General features: G+C 54.4%; 1 protein-coding gene across 8 annotated transcripts in view; it reads right to left on the minus strand.

Annotated features, from left to right (window-relative positions):
* The window catches only part of PHKA1 (phosphorylase kinase regulatory subunit alpha 1), a 21,422-nt gene extending 3,559 nt beyond the window's left edge, over window positions 1–17,863 (minus strand). Inside the window, exons 1-32 of one of the 8 annotated variants that reach the window (XM_074551575.1) lie at window positions 17,529–17,862; window positions 17,267–17,425; window positions 16,740–16,787; window positions 16,094–16,262; window positions 15,653–15,735; window positions 15,397–15,477; window positions 14,893–14,991; window positions 14,642–14,788; window positions 14,265–14,318; window positions 12,718–12,840; window positions 12,512–12,607; window positions 11,660–11,767; window positions 11,388–11,466; window positions 10,808–10,942; window positions 9,660–9,769; window positions 8,885–9,029; window positions 7,874–7,952; window positions 7,376–7,455; window positions 5,395–5,571; window positions 4,916–5,010; window positions 4,608–4,747; window positions 4,324–4,480; window positions 4,084–4,163; window positions 3,808–3,886; window positions 3,600–3,729; window positions 3,122–3,223; window positions 2,610–2,725; window positions 2,260–2,298; window positions 1,424–1,468; window positions 1,001–1,171; window positions 430–483; window positions 92–292 (exon numbers count right to left, since the gene is read on the minus strand). In XM_074551575.1, coding sequence (XP_074407676.1) covers window positions 92–292; window positions 430–483; window positions 1,001–1,171; window positions 1,424–1,468; window positions 2,260–2,298; window positions 2,610–2,725; window positions 3,122–3,223; window positions 3,600–3,729; window positions 3,808–3,886; window positions 4,084–4,163; window positions 4,324–4,480; window positions 4,608–4,747; window positions 4,916–5,010; window positions 5,395–5,571; window positions 7,376–7,455; window positions 7,874–7,952; window positions 8,885–9,029; window positions 9,660–9,769; window positions 10,808–10,942; window positions 11,388–11,466; window positions 11,660–11,767; window positions 12,512–12,607; window positions 12,718–12,840; window positions 14,265–14,318; window positions 14,642–14,788; window positions 14,893–14,991; window positions 15,397–15,477; window positions 15,653–15,735; window positions 16,094–16,262; window positions 16,740–16,787; window positions 17,267–17,425; window positions 17,529–17,606 — 3,459 coding nt within the window. In that variant the 5' untranslated portion in view covers window positions 17,607–17,862. Of the gene's footprint in view, window positions 1–91; window positions 293–429; window positions 484–1,000; window positions 1,201–1,423; window positions 1,469–2,259; window positions 2,299–2,609; window positions 2,726–3,121; window positions 3,224–3,599; window positions 3,730–3,807; window positions 3,887–4,083; window positions 4,164–4,323; window positions 4,481–4,607; window positions 4,748–4,915; window positions 5,011–5,394; window positions 5,572–7,375; window positions 7,456–7,873; window positions 7,953–8,884; window positions 9,030–9,659; window positions 9,770–10,807; window positions 10,943–11,387; window positions 11,467–11,659; window positions 11,768–12,511; window positions 12,608–12,708; window positions 12,841–14,264; window positions 14,319–14,641; window positions 14,789–14,892; window positions 14,992–15,396; window positions 15,478–15,652; window positions 15,736–16,093; window positions 16,263–16,739; window positions 16,788–17,266; window positions 17,426–17,528 lie in introns of those variants that run through there. The other 7 variants (XM_074551574.1, XM_074551578.1, XM_074551576.1 and 4 more) reach the window with 7 other exon arrangements.

Raw genomic sequence — 17,863 nt, forward strand, 5'->3', positions numbered from 1 at the left:
AAACACACAGGGCTCTCCAAGTGGGTGAGCCTGAGCCCTGCACAGGAATGGGGAATGTAGCCAGCAGCCCTGGGTGAGGCCTGGCCCCTACCTGCTCCTCATAGAAGAGGTCATTTGCTATGTGCAAGATCTTTTCCACAGCTATGATGCCACCAATGGTGTGCACCTCCATGTCCACCAGCATGGTGAGCACTAAGATAGCTTCCACCAGCAGCTGCCTGTACTCTGGCTGGGGCACACGGTTGAGGACAGATTCCACATGCACAGCAAACTTCATTTCCCCTGGAGTCATCTGTGAGGAGGTAGAAAGAAGTGTACCTAAAGCACTGTATTACCTGCTGAACTCCTGAGCTATGCTGGGCAATCACCCAGGGTAACCAGCACGCAGCAACCCATGTGCCCCATCCCGCATTCACATGAACCTCCTACCTCTCTGGTTGTTGAAGAGGGAAGAACAAAGCCCTCCACAGAGAGACCATGGCACTGCAGAACAAGAAGGAGAGATCATGGTTATGGCTTGGAGAAGCATCATGCTAAGATACATAGGTCCAGCCCATGAACTCTCTCCCACTTGAGCACTGGTGCATGCTGCCCATACACCTCAGCACCACCTCCTGACTCCATATAGCATCACTCCTTTGCCATCAGTTCAGCATCAGCCAGAGCCCCCTGCATGGGGCTCTGCTCCCTGGCTCACCATGCTGAGGATCGGCTGTGCCCAGATCACCTTCAGCTGTGGCTCCAGCCATGCATTTGTCTGCTTGATGCATGAAGCACCTGAGCAGTTCCCCTCTGCAAGGTACAGGCTGAGGCACGTCCTACAAGACTATAAGGCAAGTGCACGTCTTCTACAGCTTTCCAAGGTCAGCTGCAGGCCTTGTCCCTGAAGCATTTATCTACACAACATCAGGGACCAGCCCTGAGTGCCTAAGTCCCCTTGGCAAGGCTGATGCCTGGGACCAGAGGCTCGCATGCATGGAGAGGCACCAGTCTAACTCACCTTCTGCAGGACCTTCCAGACCTTCTGGTAGAAGCCCACAGGGACACGGTTAAGGGCCCCATCCAGCCGGCGCCTCCGCTGCCACTGGCCCTGCCGGCTGTCCGTAGTGCCCTGGTCTTCTAGCATCCTTGAAAAGGAGTCCTTGCCCAGCAGCTCTGTGTGCCCAGCAGACTGGACAGACAAAACAAGAACCACAGAGACTGCTGCAAAGTTAAATATCCCACAGAAATGCAGCCTGCTGCTGCTCAAGAGTTTCTTGTTTGAAGTTCTCCAGCCTCATTCCCAAGACAGAGCTGCTACCCCTGCCCCCAGCAAAGCCCACCTTACAGCCCCAGCTCCCTGTAGCATCCCCCAAAGCACAGCTCCTTCCTGCAACCACAAACAAGACAGACCCCATGTATGCAGCCAACAAACATAAGTTACCAGAGAGGACCTGAGGGTGGTGTCTCCAGACTGCAAACTGAGGGGCTGAAGGAGAAAGGGAGAGATGGAAATGAGACCACGCCAGAGCAGGGCAGCAGTCACAGCAAACAGAGCAGCAGCAGCACAGATCACGGTCAGGTGCCAGGGCAGTTATCCCAGGGCCAGGGCTGACTGGAGACAGAGGGAGTTTTGAAAGGAAAGCTGCAGAGGGCTGCACATGCCAGAGCCACAGCAGCACTGGGTTTGCACTGGCCTGCACACAGGACTGCTACTGCTCTGCTGGCTTGCTCGTATGGGCAGGGATTTAGTCTTGAGCAAACAGAAGGACCAGTAGGAAGGCCACTGCCCACAGACAACCCTGTGTGATGTCAGGTTTCATACTGCAGCAAGTTGGCCCTAACTGCTGCATCAGCCTGGCCCCAGCAAGCTCTGTCCTCTGTCTCTTTGATGACAAGATGTGTTCTAGAGCTCAGGACTCCTCCCGGACATAGGCACAAGAGGAGATCATTGACATTTGTAGCTGACCACAGGCCTCCTTCGCCAAAGAAGAAATAGCTGGGGAAGCTGCAGGCAGGATCCAGTGAACTGTCCAGCAGAGTCACTACTGGTCATGGCACTGGCAGCATCAAGCCATCCTGCTCAGCAGATTTTGTGGGTATAATGGAATGTTTTTGAGCACAGCTCCCAGCTGGCTATAATGGCAGTTGCTTAGAGGGGAAGCCAACTCATTGTTGCAGTAGCTGAGGGAAGCTTATTGACTTGTGCATGCAGGGAAGCTACCCTGGTGCATGGCATGAGGGGCAAAAGCTGAGGCTGCAGGACCAGGGAGGCTTCACCTTACTCCCAGGCAGAGACTGCCTACGTTTATCCAGTTGCTGCAAGAGAAGAACAAAATGAAAGTTCTGCTGTTGGAAGATGCCCACCAAGATGCTGGCCACACCTGGGACACCACATGGTCCTCCTCACCCCTGCACCTTCTCAAGCACCCCTGTGCTCCCACTGAATTGCCAAAGCAACCCCTACCCACTACCAGATTCACCCCAACTTTCCCCTCAGGACAGAACTGCAGACAAAATTAGCTCCTGGAAGCATCTGTGTCTCCCACTCTTCCATCAGCTCTGTCTGGTTTGTAGCTGGTTTTCACCCACAAGACCTGTCGTGAGTGGCCTGCACCACCTGCCCTCACCTGTTTGATTTCACTTTTCAGCCTGACGAGGCCAGTGCGCTCAGGCCTGGTGGTCCCGACAGCTTCCATGTCACAGATGGAGACAGCAGTGGTGAGCGACGAGTCCACGGAACGCACTGGTGGGGAAGAGAGGTCTAGAGTGGGCAACATTACTCAAGGCATGGCCATCCCTCGTTCCTCATTGCTGCCCGGGACCTCTGCATGACCTTGCCCTCAAACATGATAGCATCACAGATCCATGAGCACAGTACAGAACTGCTTCAATTTAGATCCAACCAGGTCAAGTGTCAAACTAAGCAAAGCTCAAATAGCCATGAGATTCGGGACTGATCCCAGAAATAACTCAGCCTCATCCTTATGAAAGGCAGAACTTCCTGCTGGACCCCTCCAGTACTGAAGCATTTGTGCTGAACATGGGGGAGAACAGGGACAGCGCTCAAAGGTAGGAACACGTAGATCTGGCCATGCTGTGCACTCAGCTTTGCCCTGAGATGGTCTCTGCTGCAACTCACCACTCCTTTCCACCCCAAACTCCTTGCCAGAAAGGATGTGGTAGAGGAGACTCTTCATGTCTGATGGGCTGAGATTCATCAGGTTCTCCGTGGCTTCTCCAGCTGGAAAGAAGAGAACTGTGATTTTGTAGCCTACCTCACAGTCCTCCTAGGACATTTCTACCCTGCATGCCATTCTGTGACCAAGGGGAGCACTGGTACAGGAGCTCATCCAGCAACAACATATACTAGGCTCCTGATGTTGCCTATAACATGGACTCTTCCCATGGCCAGCCCAACACATGCTGGGATGGAGACTGCAGTGCAATCACTTGTTTGTACTGCTCAAGAACATGTCCAGCTGCAGACACTGGCACTTCCATGCAGGGTCTTGTCCTAGCCTGAGCTGCCCACTTTTAACAGTACTACTTTTTGGCTGACAGAGCCCTAAGCATCACAGCACCTACCCCAGCAAGGGTGTTGTCTCTGCCACATGTACCTGAACAATGCAGGGAGTGTGCCAGCTCTGTTGCCATCACCTGGATGATGAGCCCGATGCGGATGCGGAACATCTCAGCAAACAGTGCAGGCTGTGTGCGTATGTACATGGCTAAGTACACCATGATCTCCTAGAGGGACAAAGGCAGGTCACCTCACTGCTGCTCACCAGGGCAGATACCCGGCTTTAGGCTCCCCTGACACCTCACCTGGGTAAGGATAGACACACTGAGGTTCTTCTCACTGGCTTCATCAATAAGGTGAACAAGTTCCTCATAGGGTATCGGGCTGGGGTGTGGACAAACAGCAGAGCAGGTGAGAGGCAGCAGAGCAAACTTTGCATACCCCCAATCTGTACAGCCTCAAGAGAAGAGATATAGGCTGGGGACAGCCACCCAGGACCACTCCTGCCCATGGACCCCAGAGCAGCAGGCTCACATCCAGACCCAGCCCAACATGCTTCAGGAGAGGGGTGCCACACTCACGTGGAGATTGTTTTCTCACGTGGCTCTGGGGGTAGCCCCACTGTCAAGTGTTTCTGGTGAGACAGGAGGTCAGTACAGGCCTGGGGACAGAAAGGCAGCTGCTGTCAACAGCTGAGGGTTTGGGGGCTCAGCACAAGGCAGAGGGAGACAGAGCTGATGCAGCCATGGTTCTCCTGCTCACTCTGCTGCCTCCTCCCTGACAGACCTCAGCCTGTTAGAGGCTGGCTGTACAGCTGTTACCTCATCCAGAGCTTCAACTTTCTTCTTGAGGATACCAGAGATGTAGCGAATCAGGGCCCACTGGCGTGTCTCCCCCACCCGCACATACAACTCAGTGAGGAGCTCCTTGATGGTGGGGCCAGGCTCACTATCAAGCCCTGTGTGCCACTCGGGTCCCCTGTGAAGATGAAGGAGGTACTGCGTTATGTCCAGAAATTTGTCTGTCACAGCTCCCTGGCAGGCCCCCTGGGCTGTGCCAACCCCTCTATGCACAGGGAGCCCTCAGGACACAGAGATCATCCTACTTGAGGATGTGGAGCATGTAAAGGATGTCTGCTTGTTCCTGCAGCGTGGGGCAGATGCGCAGCTGATCCACCAGTGCCTTGCAGTCCACATTTCCATCCTCATCACGTGGCAAGTTCATCTCTGCATAGAGCGCGTGGCTCTGGAGGAAAGGAGACCTGTGCTGATGATTAGCATTACCAGCACCCTGCACCAAATGGACCCATGCATATTCTCCCTCATCAAACAACAGGACTTCCCCTTGCAATCCTGCAAGGACACTTTGGCTATAGCTGAAAGGAAAGCTCAGTCTGGGAGAGACAGAACTCACCTTGCCATCCAAGTCATGCTGGTGGAGTGAACTCAGAAGCTTAACTGACTGCTGTGATGCCTGGAAGATCCTGCTGGGGACATACATCCCAACATCTAAAAAAAACCCCCACAGGTTGGCAGAGATACATCTAGCCCCAGTCACCACAAACTACCTCAGACACTGACACTGCTCCCCAACCAGTCCTTGCAGAGAAGTTGGCTATGGGAGAAGCAGTCCCTGTCCACCCATTCAGAGGAACACCGCAGGGAGCTGCCATTCTTTATTGAGTTTTCATGGGGCTGCCCAGGCACCAACTCCAAGACACTCCATGGTCAGGACTAACATGATCAACATGAAGTGCCTTTGCCCAGGTAAAGGCTTAGTTTCTCTGCAACCCACGGGAACCCTAGCATCATACAGCTGTGAAAGCTCCCAAAGCACTTCAACCTCATCCCTGGGCCTCAAGGGAAGATGTGGAGGGTGTTGGAGTTACTCACTCTGGACATGCAGGTCCTTGGCCTTGGATGCCAGGGACATGAGGTCACGGGTGGTGTGGACAGCAGCCCTGAAGCGGCTCAGCCCTCCCCGCTGGGTGGTCGGAGGCAGGTTTGACTGCGGAGTCGTGCGTTGCAGCAGGTGATCCAGATACTGAGCAACCTCATCGTCAGTGTCCTCTGGAAGGGAAAGCAGCAGAGCAGGAGTTCAGCCACTTTGAGTCATAGCACCAAAGGCCCAGAGAGCTCCCACCTGTAAGAGAAAGCTTTGCTGGCTGCACAGAGTGACAATGTAGGGCCAGTGCTGGCAGCCAGGTAGACTAATGGACAGTGCCAGCAGCCAGACACACAAAGCACCCCTGTTCCTGCACGACTCCTGCCTAGGACACTGCCTGCCCTAAACTGGGGCTCTCTCCATGTCCCACATTGACAAAGGAAGAAACAGCATGTTGCTGCAGCATGTCTCTGATCCAAGCCTGTGCAAGGACAGGAACACCCCACTCAAACCCTGCAGGAAAACCCTCACACTCCTTCTCTCCAGGGAAGAAGTGGGGAGGTACAGCCAGAGGCAGCTTGTCCAAGCAGAGACCACTTACAAGCACCCAAGCACAGCAAGGGCATCGTCCAAGCAGGACTCCGGCAAGGGAGCAAGGCAAGGTGGGTTTGCAGCAGTTATTTGTAAGTTGGAGTTACAGGAAGAGTTATGGTTCCTGCCTTGCTCTTTGCCCAGCTTCAAGCAGCTCCCAACACCACATCAGGATCACCAGAGGCACCATGCACTAACAGCAACATGGAAGACGGTGCTCAGAGGCCAGGTCTCTGCTCAGTCAGGAGATAAAAGTGAGGGGATGTCCCTGGGGGGCAACTGCCCCAGATAAAACACAGATGTCAATGCACTAACAGTGGGCCAGGGCAAAGTTATGCTGCTCTCCAACTGGCAAGCTCAGAGATGTGTTGGGCCCAGGAGACAAGCTGCTGACTGCACCTGAAGCAGCATGGCATCCCCTTTCCACCCCTCAAGAGCATGCCTTGTGACAGTGCCTGAAGGCTAGGCTGGAAAAATCCTCTAAGCACCACCCTTGAGAACATTAACCTGGCTGCAGCATCTGACCACAGGAAATCTAAAATTTAGCATCTTTGAGATGCTGGTGAAAGGCCAGGCAGATCCTCCTACTGGAGCTGGGAGGCAAAACAGACACCTTGGACAAACCCTGATGCAGCCTGTAAGGAGGCTGCAGATGAAGTGAGAGAAAGGCAAGAAAAATGAGCATTCAGAGTCCCAGCAGTGCATTCACTGGCTGCAGGAGCTGCAGAAGTAAAACAGATAGTGGGAAGGCTGATGATGACCAGTGCTAGGTCACACAGGAGATGTCCGGAGGCCTGCTTGAAAGGGGAACAGCAAAACTTGCACCCTGCATGGTCCCAGCACAAGGTGGGGGTCCCTTATGCTGTGATGGGCCAAAGCATTCTCAGGTACTCTCTATACAGCAGTGAGGCTTCAATTTGGCACTCACGGGAGTAGCTCTGCCCAGGGGAGGGGCAAAGGCTTTGGGAAAAAACAGAGATTAATTAGGTGGCTCTTCCCCACCACCTTGGTCACTGTGCTATCACCTTCTGCACTGCCATTTATGCATCAAAGACCCTCAGCCACATCTCCCAAGCTGAGGCAGGCTGCCAATCCTTTATCTCTTCTCCACATAGCAGCTTATGAAGGTCAGAGCTGCTCATTCCAGACAAGGTTGACAGAGAGCCAGATGGGAACATGGTGAAAACCCAAGCACATGAAGAACACAGCGGTGTATGCTGGCAGGGAGGTTGGGTGCTATGGTTGTAAGGGTGAGTTAGGCATTTGCCGCCCCACAGCAGTGACTGGCCTGTTCTCCCTTACCATCCTCTGCTATCTGCAAGCCATGCAGCCACTCCTAGGTGTCTAGCTTCTCAAAGCTGTCACTGCTGAGCCTGTAACTCATGGCAAAGACCTTACCCTCTGGCCCAGGGTCCATAAAGCTGAGGTGCGTTCGGCATGATGTTGTCAGGAACTCCGACAATTTACCAGTCTGAATTCTGGGCAAGAGATAGGAAGGTCACATGGAGAGGGAAGGGGAGGTGATACCCTTGGCTTTACCTCCTGGCTCCTGCCCTTTGATGGGGAGAGACATGTTCACCAGGAGCATTCACACACTGGTGTCTACTTTAGTTGCCTGCAACTCTTTCAGCTGTGGGTGGGCATGGAAGGGCTGCCCAAAAGCTATTAGAGAAATCCTGTAGCCATGGATTTGATGACATGAAGAGCCATGTCCTCTCTTTCATCTCCTCTGTTGGGACTGTAGCCCTAGGGAACGCTGATAGCCTAGCACACCCCAGTGTATCTTCCCCAGCTTGCTCCCCCACACCCTATGCTCTGCCCAGCAGGTATCCTCATAACCAGGCTCTTGGAGGCCATGAGCCCTCTCCCTACTGCACTGCAGGAAGCTGCACTCACCTTGCTCCACCAAAATACCCATCCTGCAGCTTCTGCAGCATTGCCAGCACCGTGGGATGCACACTGCTGCTGGTTTCATCTGTGTGGAAGATGCACAGGCAGTCAGGCCCTCACGCTCAAACTCATCCCCAGAATGTAACCCAGGACTAGGTGAGCATTCAGACACCCAAAGCACCATGGCCAGACCCTTACTCTGGGGTATGTGGTCAGGCTGTGGTACCAAAAGCACCACCCAAAAAGGGAAATTCTGGACTGTCCAGGCTGGATTCAAGGAAAACCATGCCAGGATGCACTCCAGGCTCCACAGATTTCACCTTTGGCTGAAGCAGACAGTACCAGACAGCAGCCCCTAACAGCCCCCTGCTCTGTCTCTGCCTTTCACATAATGAAGCAGAGGAGTGGGCTGCTGTCGAGGTCAGGAGACACCACAGCAAAAGGCACACTCGAGAAATTAAGGGGATTTTAAATACACAAGGAGAGACAGAAAGGCCTTAAAGCAGAACAGTCACTTTCCTACACCGGGCTCATAGGGAACCTGTGAGCTGCGGCAGGCAAGCCAATTCTACTCTGTGCCTTTGCTCCTTCCGGTTTACTGTTTTCCCCTCTCTGTTGACTAGGAAAGCCTTTAGCAGGTGCTCAGTCTTAGGGAAGAGTCAAGACACAGAAAGAGCACCAAGAACACTTCTACAGAGAAATTGTGGTTTTGGTGTTGCTCCCAAAAGGCCTTCCCACAAGGCTATTTGCCTGGAGCCCGAATATGTCTGTGCCAGCAAACCTGCTTGAGCTGCAGGTACTAGTGCCTGACAGACAACCCTGTTAGCTGCCAGCCAGCTGCCCACTCAACATGGCTCCTCTGAGCAGTAAGCTCTGCACAGGACACTACTGACTGCTCCAGCCTCACCATGTCCCTGTTATTGAGATGGTCACATATTTGCCCACCCCCTTCCTACTGCAGAGCTATTTCCCAGGGCTGCTCTAAGCAAATGCCTTGTCACGCTGGAGCATCTATACCGAGCATGGTGTGGGAGATGGGGAAGGTGATGGTTGGTCGCCCAGTCATCCTCCACCGGCTGCACAGGTAGGAGAGGTCCGTCCTCAGCATCTCCACAATCATCTTGTTGTCAAGAGCCAGGTAGAACTGCTGCTGGTCTATAAACTGTGAGGACACAAGAGACATGATCAGCCCTACATGTAGTCACTAGGTCCTTATGGTGCCACCTATGTCTTCCCACAGGCACACAGTCAAGCTAGCCATGCTGTGCCCCCAGAGGGCACGTGCCTTTGCACTAACAGCTCATCCCTTACTTGGCAGGTGCTAGTACAGCCCAGCAAGGGACCCTCAAACCCCAGGGCAGCTACTGGCCACTAACAACTAGGGGGACATAACTAACACCATAGCTCAGCAGCAGCAGCATCCAGCCCCCCACAGTGAGTCCATGTTGTGCCTGTTTCAAGTGCATACACACTCCCCATAGTGCTAGGTTTGGATTACTGCTTGTTCCCTGGACACACGTCCCTGGCCTGTCATCAGCATCCTCCTGGTGTTCTCATCAGGGTGAGCAGAGATTTTCATCCAATACTGATCATTAAAAGGCTCAAGCTGTCCCAACATCCACACAGCCAGGACCACCAACTGTGCTCCCTCATGCCACAGAGTTGGACTACTCCACACTCCCAGGCTGTTTAGAGAGTGTATCTTAGAATGAGTATCCAGCCATCGAAGAAACTTCCTGCCCAGTTTCATATCACAGAATAGCTAGGAATGAGCCTCTGCAATGTCACTCACCTGTGGGGTAAAGGTAAAAATGCTCTTCCTAATTTTGTAGAGCTTGGAGGTCCCAAGGACACCCATATGCCGGTAGGGCCGTCCAGTAAGGCACATCTGCTTGTTGCGGCCTGGGAAGGCAGGGAGAGGAGTTTTTAGTACAAGACTTCTCATGAAAGGGCTGCAGCAGCAAGCAGTGCCAAGCATCTTGTTACCAGCCAGCAGGGAAATGCTGGTTTGAAGCTGGGATGTCCCAGAACTGTGTGTCAAGCTGGTACAGTTCTAAGGGACAGTAATTCTGTCCCCAGACCTGCCCAGAGGGGTAGAGACATGGTGAAACAGCAACCCACAGCCTGTCCTGACTTCTGCAGTGTCACAGCTTCTGGTCTTTGGGCACGTCCGAAGCCGGAGCAGTGCTAGGGGTGCCCGTCTGCATAGGGCTGGGCCCCCTAAGCTGACAGCTCTATCAGCATTCCAATTGCTCCTGGATGACTCCCAAGGCCCAGGATGGTGCAGCAACAGCATTACCCCTTGCTTGTCAGCTCTGGCAGCTGCCAGGCTGCTCCCCCTGCCCATGTCACACTTGGCCTTTTGGTGGCCTAAATTAGCTGCCAAATTAAATCACAGCAGATCAGGTGTCTCCTTTGGCCCAGGCTAAATCTCTGGCTCCTGCAAAACAAACCCCATAGCCAAGGGCTTGCAGCATCAAGGAGCAAGCATGCAGAGGTGAGCACATCCTCTCTTCACACTCAGCCCTGCCCACCCACCAACAACAGCCATACTGCCTGAGCTCTGGGCCCTCTTTGCCAGGGACAGCCAGAGGATGCTTCCTGGGGTCTGGCTAGCCTCCCCCGTCCAGATCTGAATACAGGAACAGAAGACAACTCCAGCCCACATGAGGTTCAACATCTATCAGTCTCTTGCCTCTTCCTGGAGTGACTGTGCAATTGCAAGCCAAAGCTCTACTCCTGTCACAATCACACTAAACAGCACTGTCTGCCACTTTGTTCCCCTTTGGCATCAGTGGCGTTATCAGGCCTAGAAATGGGCAGCAGAATCCTCATCAGCCAAGCAGAGAGCAGGACATGACTGTCTATGAGCAGGAGTGCCAGGCATGAGACAGAGCCTCCTGCACCCCAATTGCTGCAGGAGCAGGGAGCCCAGCTCACCCAGCCGGGCATAGATGTGGCTGAGGATGCGAGCAGGCTGCACTCTGATGGGGTAGACATCGGCCACAGTCTCCACGTTAATGCCTTCCTTCTGCAGGATTGCCTTGATCTCCTCTGTTTCAGCCAGGATACACACTGTGGATGGAAGACAGTCTCAGTGCAACAGAGGCACAAGGGTGTGTGACAACACTGCCCCATGCCTTTGGGGACACATACAAGGCACCACACCACAGAGAAGAAGCTGTCTGGGGTCCCTTGGGAACCAGTTCCCACTGCAGAAGTCTGCTTTGCTCCTCCTAACACTCTATACACACAAGTCTTCCTCACCAAGTGGCAGGAGGACAATTTTCAACCTCTCTGCAGAGGAGGCTGCAGCAGATGATAGTTTTGTGGGTCAACACAGGATGAAACGGAAGGACTTGCACCCCATCTTCCACCTGCCTTGCAAGGGCTGAGACTGGGCTGTATTGGCAGCAACCCATCAAGCAGAGTCACCCCAGAGGCATCTCTGAATTCTGCCGAGCCAGAGTCCTCCCCACCTGCCAGACTCAGGGGTTTGGGACTGGCTCCTTTCCCTCACCTTGGACCACCACATCAGGTTTAGGGACAGTTGCGAAACGGCGGTTGAGGGGATCTATTTCACCAGGAGCTAGAAACCCCTGTGGAAAAAAAGGTATGAAGAGATTAACATTTTATGGGTAGGGTAGAATGGACGATGCCTACAGACAACTCACCTTTAAGAGGTCCTGGAGGATGGAGGTGACAACTTCCCCATGGTGGGTGGCAGCATTTGCACCTTCCCAGCTCAGAGCCTGGTCCCACAGCCCTCCCCAGCACCCAGGGAGACCCTACCTCAGCCATCAGACAACCCAGGATGTAGAGGGACTGTCCCCACATGTGTGGCAGCTTGCCCATGGGTATCCTATCCACAGTGTGTGGATTCCTGTATTCTTCATCCACCTGGAAGACAAGTCAGGAGGTCAAGAAGGGATCTATAGACACAGGATGCTGAAGGAAGCATCCTCACTGCGTCTTGAAGTCCAGCAGTTCAAGGCTTAAAACAAGGCCTGACAACAGCATTTGTCACAGAGCCAGGTTACATTCCTCCTCTCTTACCATGACTTCCCTGGGCACCTGTGTCAGACAACAGAGCAACTGCTCAAGCCATGTTTGGTTTCTCAGCTCAGGCCATCCCACTAGAACTGGCATGCCCCAGGAGCACCCAGAAATGCTTTCTGATACTGGTGAGGAGCAAATCTCTCCTGGATAACCTGAGCATCAGGAGGCTACTGCTCTTAGCCCAGGCCCACACAAATTCCCTCACCACTGATCTGGAACTCAGCACCACCTACTCAGCCCAGGTCTGCTTGTCCTGAGCTCTCGGAGCACTCAGTCTCTGAGCAAGCAGACTGTCAGCAAAGAATTCTTGTGTGTGGGAACAAGAAATGCTTTGGGAAAAAAACCCAATTTTTATCACAGTTTCATAACAGCTCCAAGCCATCCTTTTTAGACATGAGGTTTCCATGCACTACGTGTGCCCCTTCACTAACAATGTGGGTTAAAACTTAAAACTTAATTATCTGATAATAAGACCAGGAGTTTTAGCACTGGACTTTCATGATCCTTGTGGGTCCCTTCCAACTCAGAATATCCTGTGATTCTGTAAGACACTCCTGCTTTCCACCATAGCTCAGGTTCACTCACCTTATCTGGTGGGACACTGTAGAGCTCTGGCAGCAGGTGTACCCCATTCTTCCCCTTGATAAGAACCCCTTCAAGGGCTTCCCGGTACTCCTGCACCTGAGAAGAGAGCAGAGGAAATCTGCCACCAGCTACCTGCTTCCTTCCTCCACCCACTTCTCCTGCCAGGGACTTTTTTCCACTAGCCCAGCAGGTCTCACCTCTCTTACCTGCTCCATGTTTCCACTGAAAATCCCATCAATCATCAAGTATGCCCAGAAGAGAGGCCACTCACACTCAATGTTCTCAAACAGCTTCAGCTCAGCAGGTTCATAGTAGAGGCGTTTGGGGTCCTGTAAGTGACATCAAGGCAGGTGGTATGTGACAGGATCCCCTCAAACTGACAGGGCTTCTCCTCCCTGTGAGACCCTAGCCTCAAATGTTCTCCCAGGCCTTATTTGCAGATGGCCAAGGAAGAGCTGAAAAGCAATTTCACCTCCAGCCTCTGTTTTCTCCACTGGACTACCCCCTCCTGAGCCCCCTGCACTGATAATGGAGAGACTTACCCTTCCTGGGGTCTACATCCCCTGTGCCATGCTGGGTTCCCTCTGCCTTCCCTGCTCTGCCTGAGCCTCTCAGCATCTGTCTCCTCCAGCATCATCAAGCTGGCCCAGCCAGGTGAGAGGGCTTGGCCTGGTGACACAGGGCCAGAGAGGTTCCTTCATGGCCCTCCTGCCATGTGGTGCCACTGTGAGCCCAACACAAGGGAAGCTGTCAGGATGAAGAGCTGCCTGCCCAGAGCCCTCCCACCACAGTTCTGTGTGGTGTAGTGCCCTTTCTTCAACCCTCCCTGCTAACTGCTCTGTCTGCTGCAGAGAAGGGAGAGTGTTGGCCTTAGCAGACTATTCAGGCAGAGAGGACAGAAGGAACAGACATCTTCTACCTGGACTCCAGCCATAAGCTTCCAAAATCCCATCTGACTCCAGCTAGCTGCATGCCTCTGCAGGCCCTGCTGCCCTTTCCATGCCTCACAGCTCCCCAGAAGTAAGTAATCCACAACTCTGTATGCTGCCAAAGCTCATAAGCACTGGGAACACTGGATTGGAGATGCTGCTGCTTCTCTCTGGCTCTGGAGGAGAGGCAGCCACACATACTGCCTATTATGGGCTGGTCTGCAGAGGTGCAGCAAAGGAGAAGCATTCAGAAGTACTCAAGACCAAAGGTTACAGACCCAGCAGCTGGTGATGACTTAAGAGTCTCTAAATATCATTTCCTAGTTCAGCAGTTAACAAATGAGACTGCTGCTTACAAAAATTTCCTGTTTTCTCTCCCCAAAGCAGCTAACTCTCCACTTGCTCCCAGGGCCATTCTGACAGTACCCAAGCTGACTGCTGGTCTAGGAGAAACAGAATTAGCTTCGTGACCTCCAGAGCTACCTTGCTTGGGGCTGATGCAGCCCTGGAAGAGCCCACCTCAGCAGGGCTCCCATGCTGGGCACTGGTCCCACCTTCTACCAGACTAAGAAAGACACACCACCGGGTCTCAGGATACAGGCAAAGCCAGTCTCTGGCCATCTGCTATGGGTGTGGGTGGGGCATACCACCTTTCCAATGAGCTCTGGCATTTTGGGAAGCGTTGCCCAGACCCATGACACTGCCTGGGGCTCCTCAGGGCTCATGTCTTCCCAGTGCTCCCTAACACAGCCTTTGTGCTGCATCCAGGCGGGCTGCTGCTTGGCAGTCAAGTTGTGCCAGACAGCAGGGCTGAGGAGCCTCACCTCTTTGGGAGTTCTGTATCCATCCCGGAGGAAGCGGCAGCAGCCATAGCGGCCCTGGAAGGGAGGGAAAGATTTGCTGAGCAGAAGGCACAGTGTGAGGTATCTTGTACTTTCAATGCAGAAGCAGGGGCAGGGTGTTTCCTTCAGCCAAACACCCCCTCCCTCACTCATCCAGCACTCAGGTGCCACAATCACAGCCTGGGGCCACAGCACACAGGGCTGCTTCTTTGCACACCCCTGCCACAGGTCATGGAGACTGGGACAGGACATGCCCCAGCAACTCCCCACAGAACATGTTTTTGGAAAAAAAAAGGGCTACAGCAGTCTGGACTGCAGCTGTCTCCTGGGAACAGTGAGACAAGGGCAGAGATACTCACCTGCAGCTTGGTGATAATCTCCTGCTTGGTGATTTCTACCAGCTCGCTGTCCTCCACAGCAAATGCTGGGTAGGAGATGACAGAGAGCACACTGGCATCCACCTCCTTGGATGTGGAGGCCCTGGGCAGCATTGAGTGGAGGATCGACTGGGCAAAGGGGAAGGCAAGGTGGTTAGGCTGTCAGGCTAACACTGCAAACCCAGTGGATGACAGTTCCTCTGTCAACAGTGTCATGGCCGAGGGGGTCTCACCTGGCAGTGCTGCACTTCATCTGACAGCACCCATATCACTGACTGCGGGCCTCCCTTGGCTCCGAAGAGATCCAGCTCATCCAGTGCCTCCAGGGCAGCCTGAAAGCAGGGTAAGACACAAAGAGACATGTCCTTTACCTTGCTGTTCATTTGTAAGAGCTCTCATTCCATGCTAGTCCCTCTGTGTAAAGCACTGCCCAAATTTAAAGGAATTTGAACCTTGCTGTGGTTGCAGAACATCTCTGGTCAAAATGGGACATCTCCAGACATCAAAAGGATCCAGGACATTTCTGCCACACACCCCCAATTAACTTTTCATTCCCAGTTCAGGCAAAATCCAGGCTAGAAGGGCACAGTTTTATCCCAGTGCACAAGATAGGTTCCTGGGAACCTATCACTGCATTGAGCCTCAGCAGTTCAACATGCCCAGCCTGCCCTGTCAAAAAGCAGCTCAGTGCCACTGGTGCTCCTCATCCCACCAGCCAGAATTGCTTCCCAGCTCACCTTGGCCATGCCAACAGAACTGGCATTCAACTCGGTGATGCCCTGGTTTGTCTTGTCCCCACGCTCCCATATGCCAAAGTCCTGTGAAGCAGGCACTGTTTCAGAACACACGCAGAAAGCCTTTGAATCCCACCCATCCATGGTGCTCCCAGAACGTGCTGGTGTGGCTCAGGTGGAACCCACAGCTGCTCCTGGACACCAGTGCAGTATCACCACCATCAGAGCACACCCCTCCTCCCCAGCACATGCTACCCACCGCAGTTTTGTAGGCAGCTTCGATGTAGAACACAAGGTTCTGGATAAAGTTGACCTCATCCAAGCTGTGAATTATGTGAAGGCCTAAAGCAGAGGGAAGAATTCACATTATGCTCCAAGCCCACAAGCATACTCAGAATGGGGCTGCAGTAACCCAGGGACGATTCCTCCTCACTGCATGCCTGCCCAACGGGAGCTATGTCCTAGCTGGCTCCATCTCCACTCCCACCCCTTACTGGGCTGCACTGGGGCTTCAGACAAACGGGCTTTTGGAGAGACCAACATCAAAGAGCCCAAACCCGCCTCAGGAGCATAAGGAAACAGTGGGGGTCACAGAGGTCATTGCAACAGCTTGGTACCCAGGACGCTGCATCCAAACTGAGACTCTGAAGAACCTGAAAAGTAGCATGCTCAAAGCTGCAATGGGAGCCCCCAGCATTACCTGAGGCCGTCATTTGTGCAAGCATGAGGAGGTACAGGGAGGTAGCATCCATCTGTAGGTGACCCCATTCGTGGTCTCCTACCACGGTGGCACAGGTGTGGGTGTTATATTTGGCATGCAGGCAGTCCCTGGTGCTCTGACTGTACTTGAAGGCCTCTACCTTGTCCACCTTGAGAAGGGCAAAGAGATGCAGGCATTCAGTGAACCCTGTCTACAGAGAGAACTGACAGCTCCTGAGCCAAGGGCTGCCCCATGCCATGAGTGGAGCACATGGAGTCACGCCTGGCAGGGCAGAAATTCCGCAACCCCTGGGCTGAGCCCCACTGCCACAGCTGCACCATGCAGAGAGAAAAGGGTTTACCCCAAATGCCCTCAGGGAGGAGGAGCTGTAGAATCCTGCCAGGCCTCATGACAAGGAACAGCTGGCAAAGGCTCCACTGGCTGCCAGCCCACAACTCAGGAACTTCAATCACACCCATGACAGATGCTCACTCAGAACTTATTTCAAGACTTGCTGGAAGGGAGCCTTCCCTCTGCTCATCAAGGAAGGCTGGGGAGAGCTGGGGGAGCTAGGACAATAGCCTCTGTGGTACAGCAGGGCTTTAAGGAGACCACGTGACACTCAGAGTTACTCTCCAGCCCCTACCTGTCTCATCATGCACTGGAGCAGCCCCTGCATCAGCTTCACGACACTCTGCAGGAACAAGGAAAATAGGTTTGTTAATCCCCAGGAGAAGCCCTGACTCAGGATCAGCTGGCCGCTGACCTTTGTGGGGCTCAGTGTCCGTAATCAGAGCCCCTGCTCACATTTTCACAGCCTCTGGGTGACAGCAGAGGGAAGATTTCTTGGTCTGCCAGCAAGGCCAGGTTGCCATGCTGTGCAGGAGGACAGAGGACATGGCTGCAGGAATGGCTCCCCAGCCCTTGAGAAAACGTCTGTGGCCCCAGATCACCCCAGAGCCAGAGGTCTAGACCCTCTGGCTGGGCTCCAGTGTGGTCTGGGAAGAGCAGGCTCTGACATCCATTCCCATTGCCTCCCGTGTCGGGGGAGAGCGGCGTCCTCGTCCTCACTGCACTGCCCCTGACCCAGCTGTGACCTGTGGCTGACCAGACCGGGGTGACTGCGGTCCCCGAGTGACACCAGCCCCGCCCCCGGCTCCTGCTCCCTCCTACCTGCTCCAGCTCGTAGGCCTTGGCCTTGTCCTCGTCGCGGTCAGCATTCTTGCGGTAGGCTAGGCCAAGACCCCACACCGCCAGGATGCTGTACACGTTGTCCCGGACCCAGGCGTCCTGGTGGTCGGCGCTGGCGGGGAGCAGCCCCGTCACCGCGTCCTGCGGAGGGGACGCACCGTTCACACACAACTCCCTGGCCCAGCGGCCGGCGGGGCGCGCCGGGGCCCCGGGTCTGCTCCCCATTCCCGGGCAGGGTCCGCACCTGGTGGCGGAGGATGGTCTGCTGCACCAGGCGCCCGTAGCCGTCCAGACGTACACCCGAGTTGCTCCGGCTCCTCATGACGGCGGCTACAGGATGGGAACCGGCACCGGCGGGACGGCACGGGTCCTGTCAAAGCCCCGCCCCGCTCCGCCCCGCGGCACCGCCTGCTCGCTGCCGCCGACGGCGCTACCCGAGCACCGCTACAGCCCCTGAGCGGCCGCCCCACCCGCGCCGCCCGGCGCTCCTCGCCGGCGGTGGCTTCGGTCCACGGGGCGCTCAGTCCCGAGTGGGCAGGACCTGGAGGACATGGAGGCCCCGAGGGCGGGGCGGCGGGG

Source organism: Zonotrichia albicollis, chromosome 14 (assembly GCF_047830755.1).
Source record: "Zonotrichia albicollis isolate bZonAlb1 chromosome 14, bZonAlb1.hap1, whole genome shotgun sequence".
Lineage (NCBI taxonomy): Eukaryota > Metazoa > Chordata > Aves > Passeriformes > Passerellidae > Zonotrichia > Zonotrichia albicollis.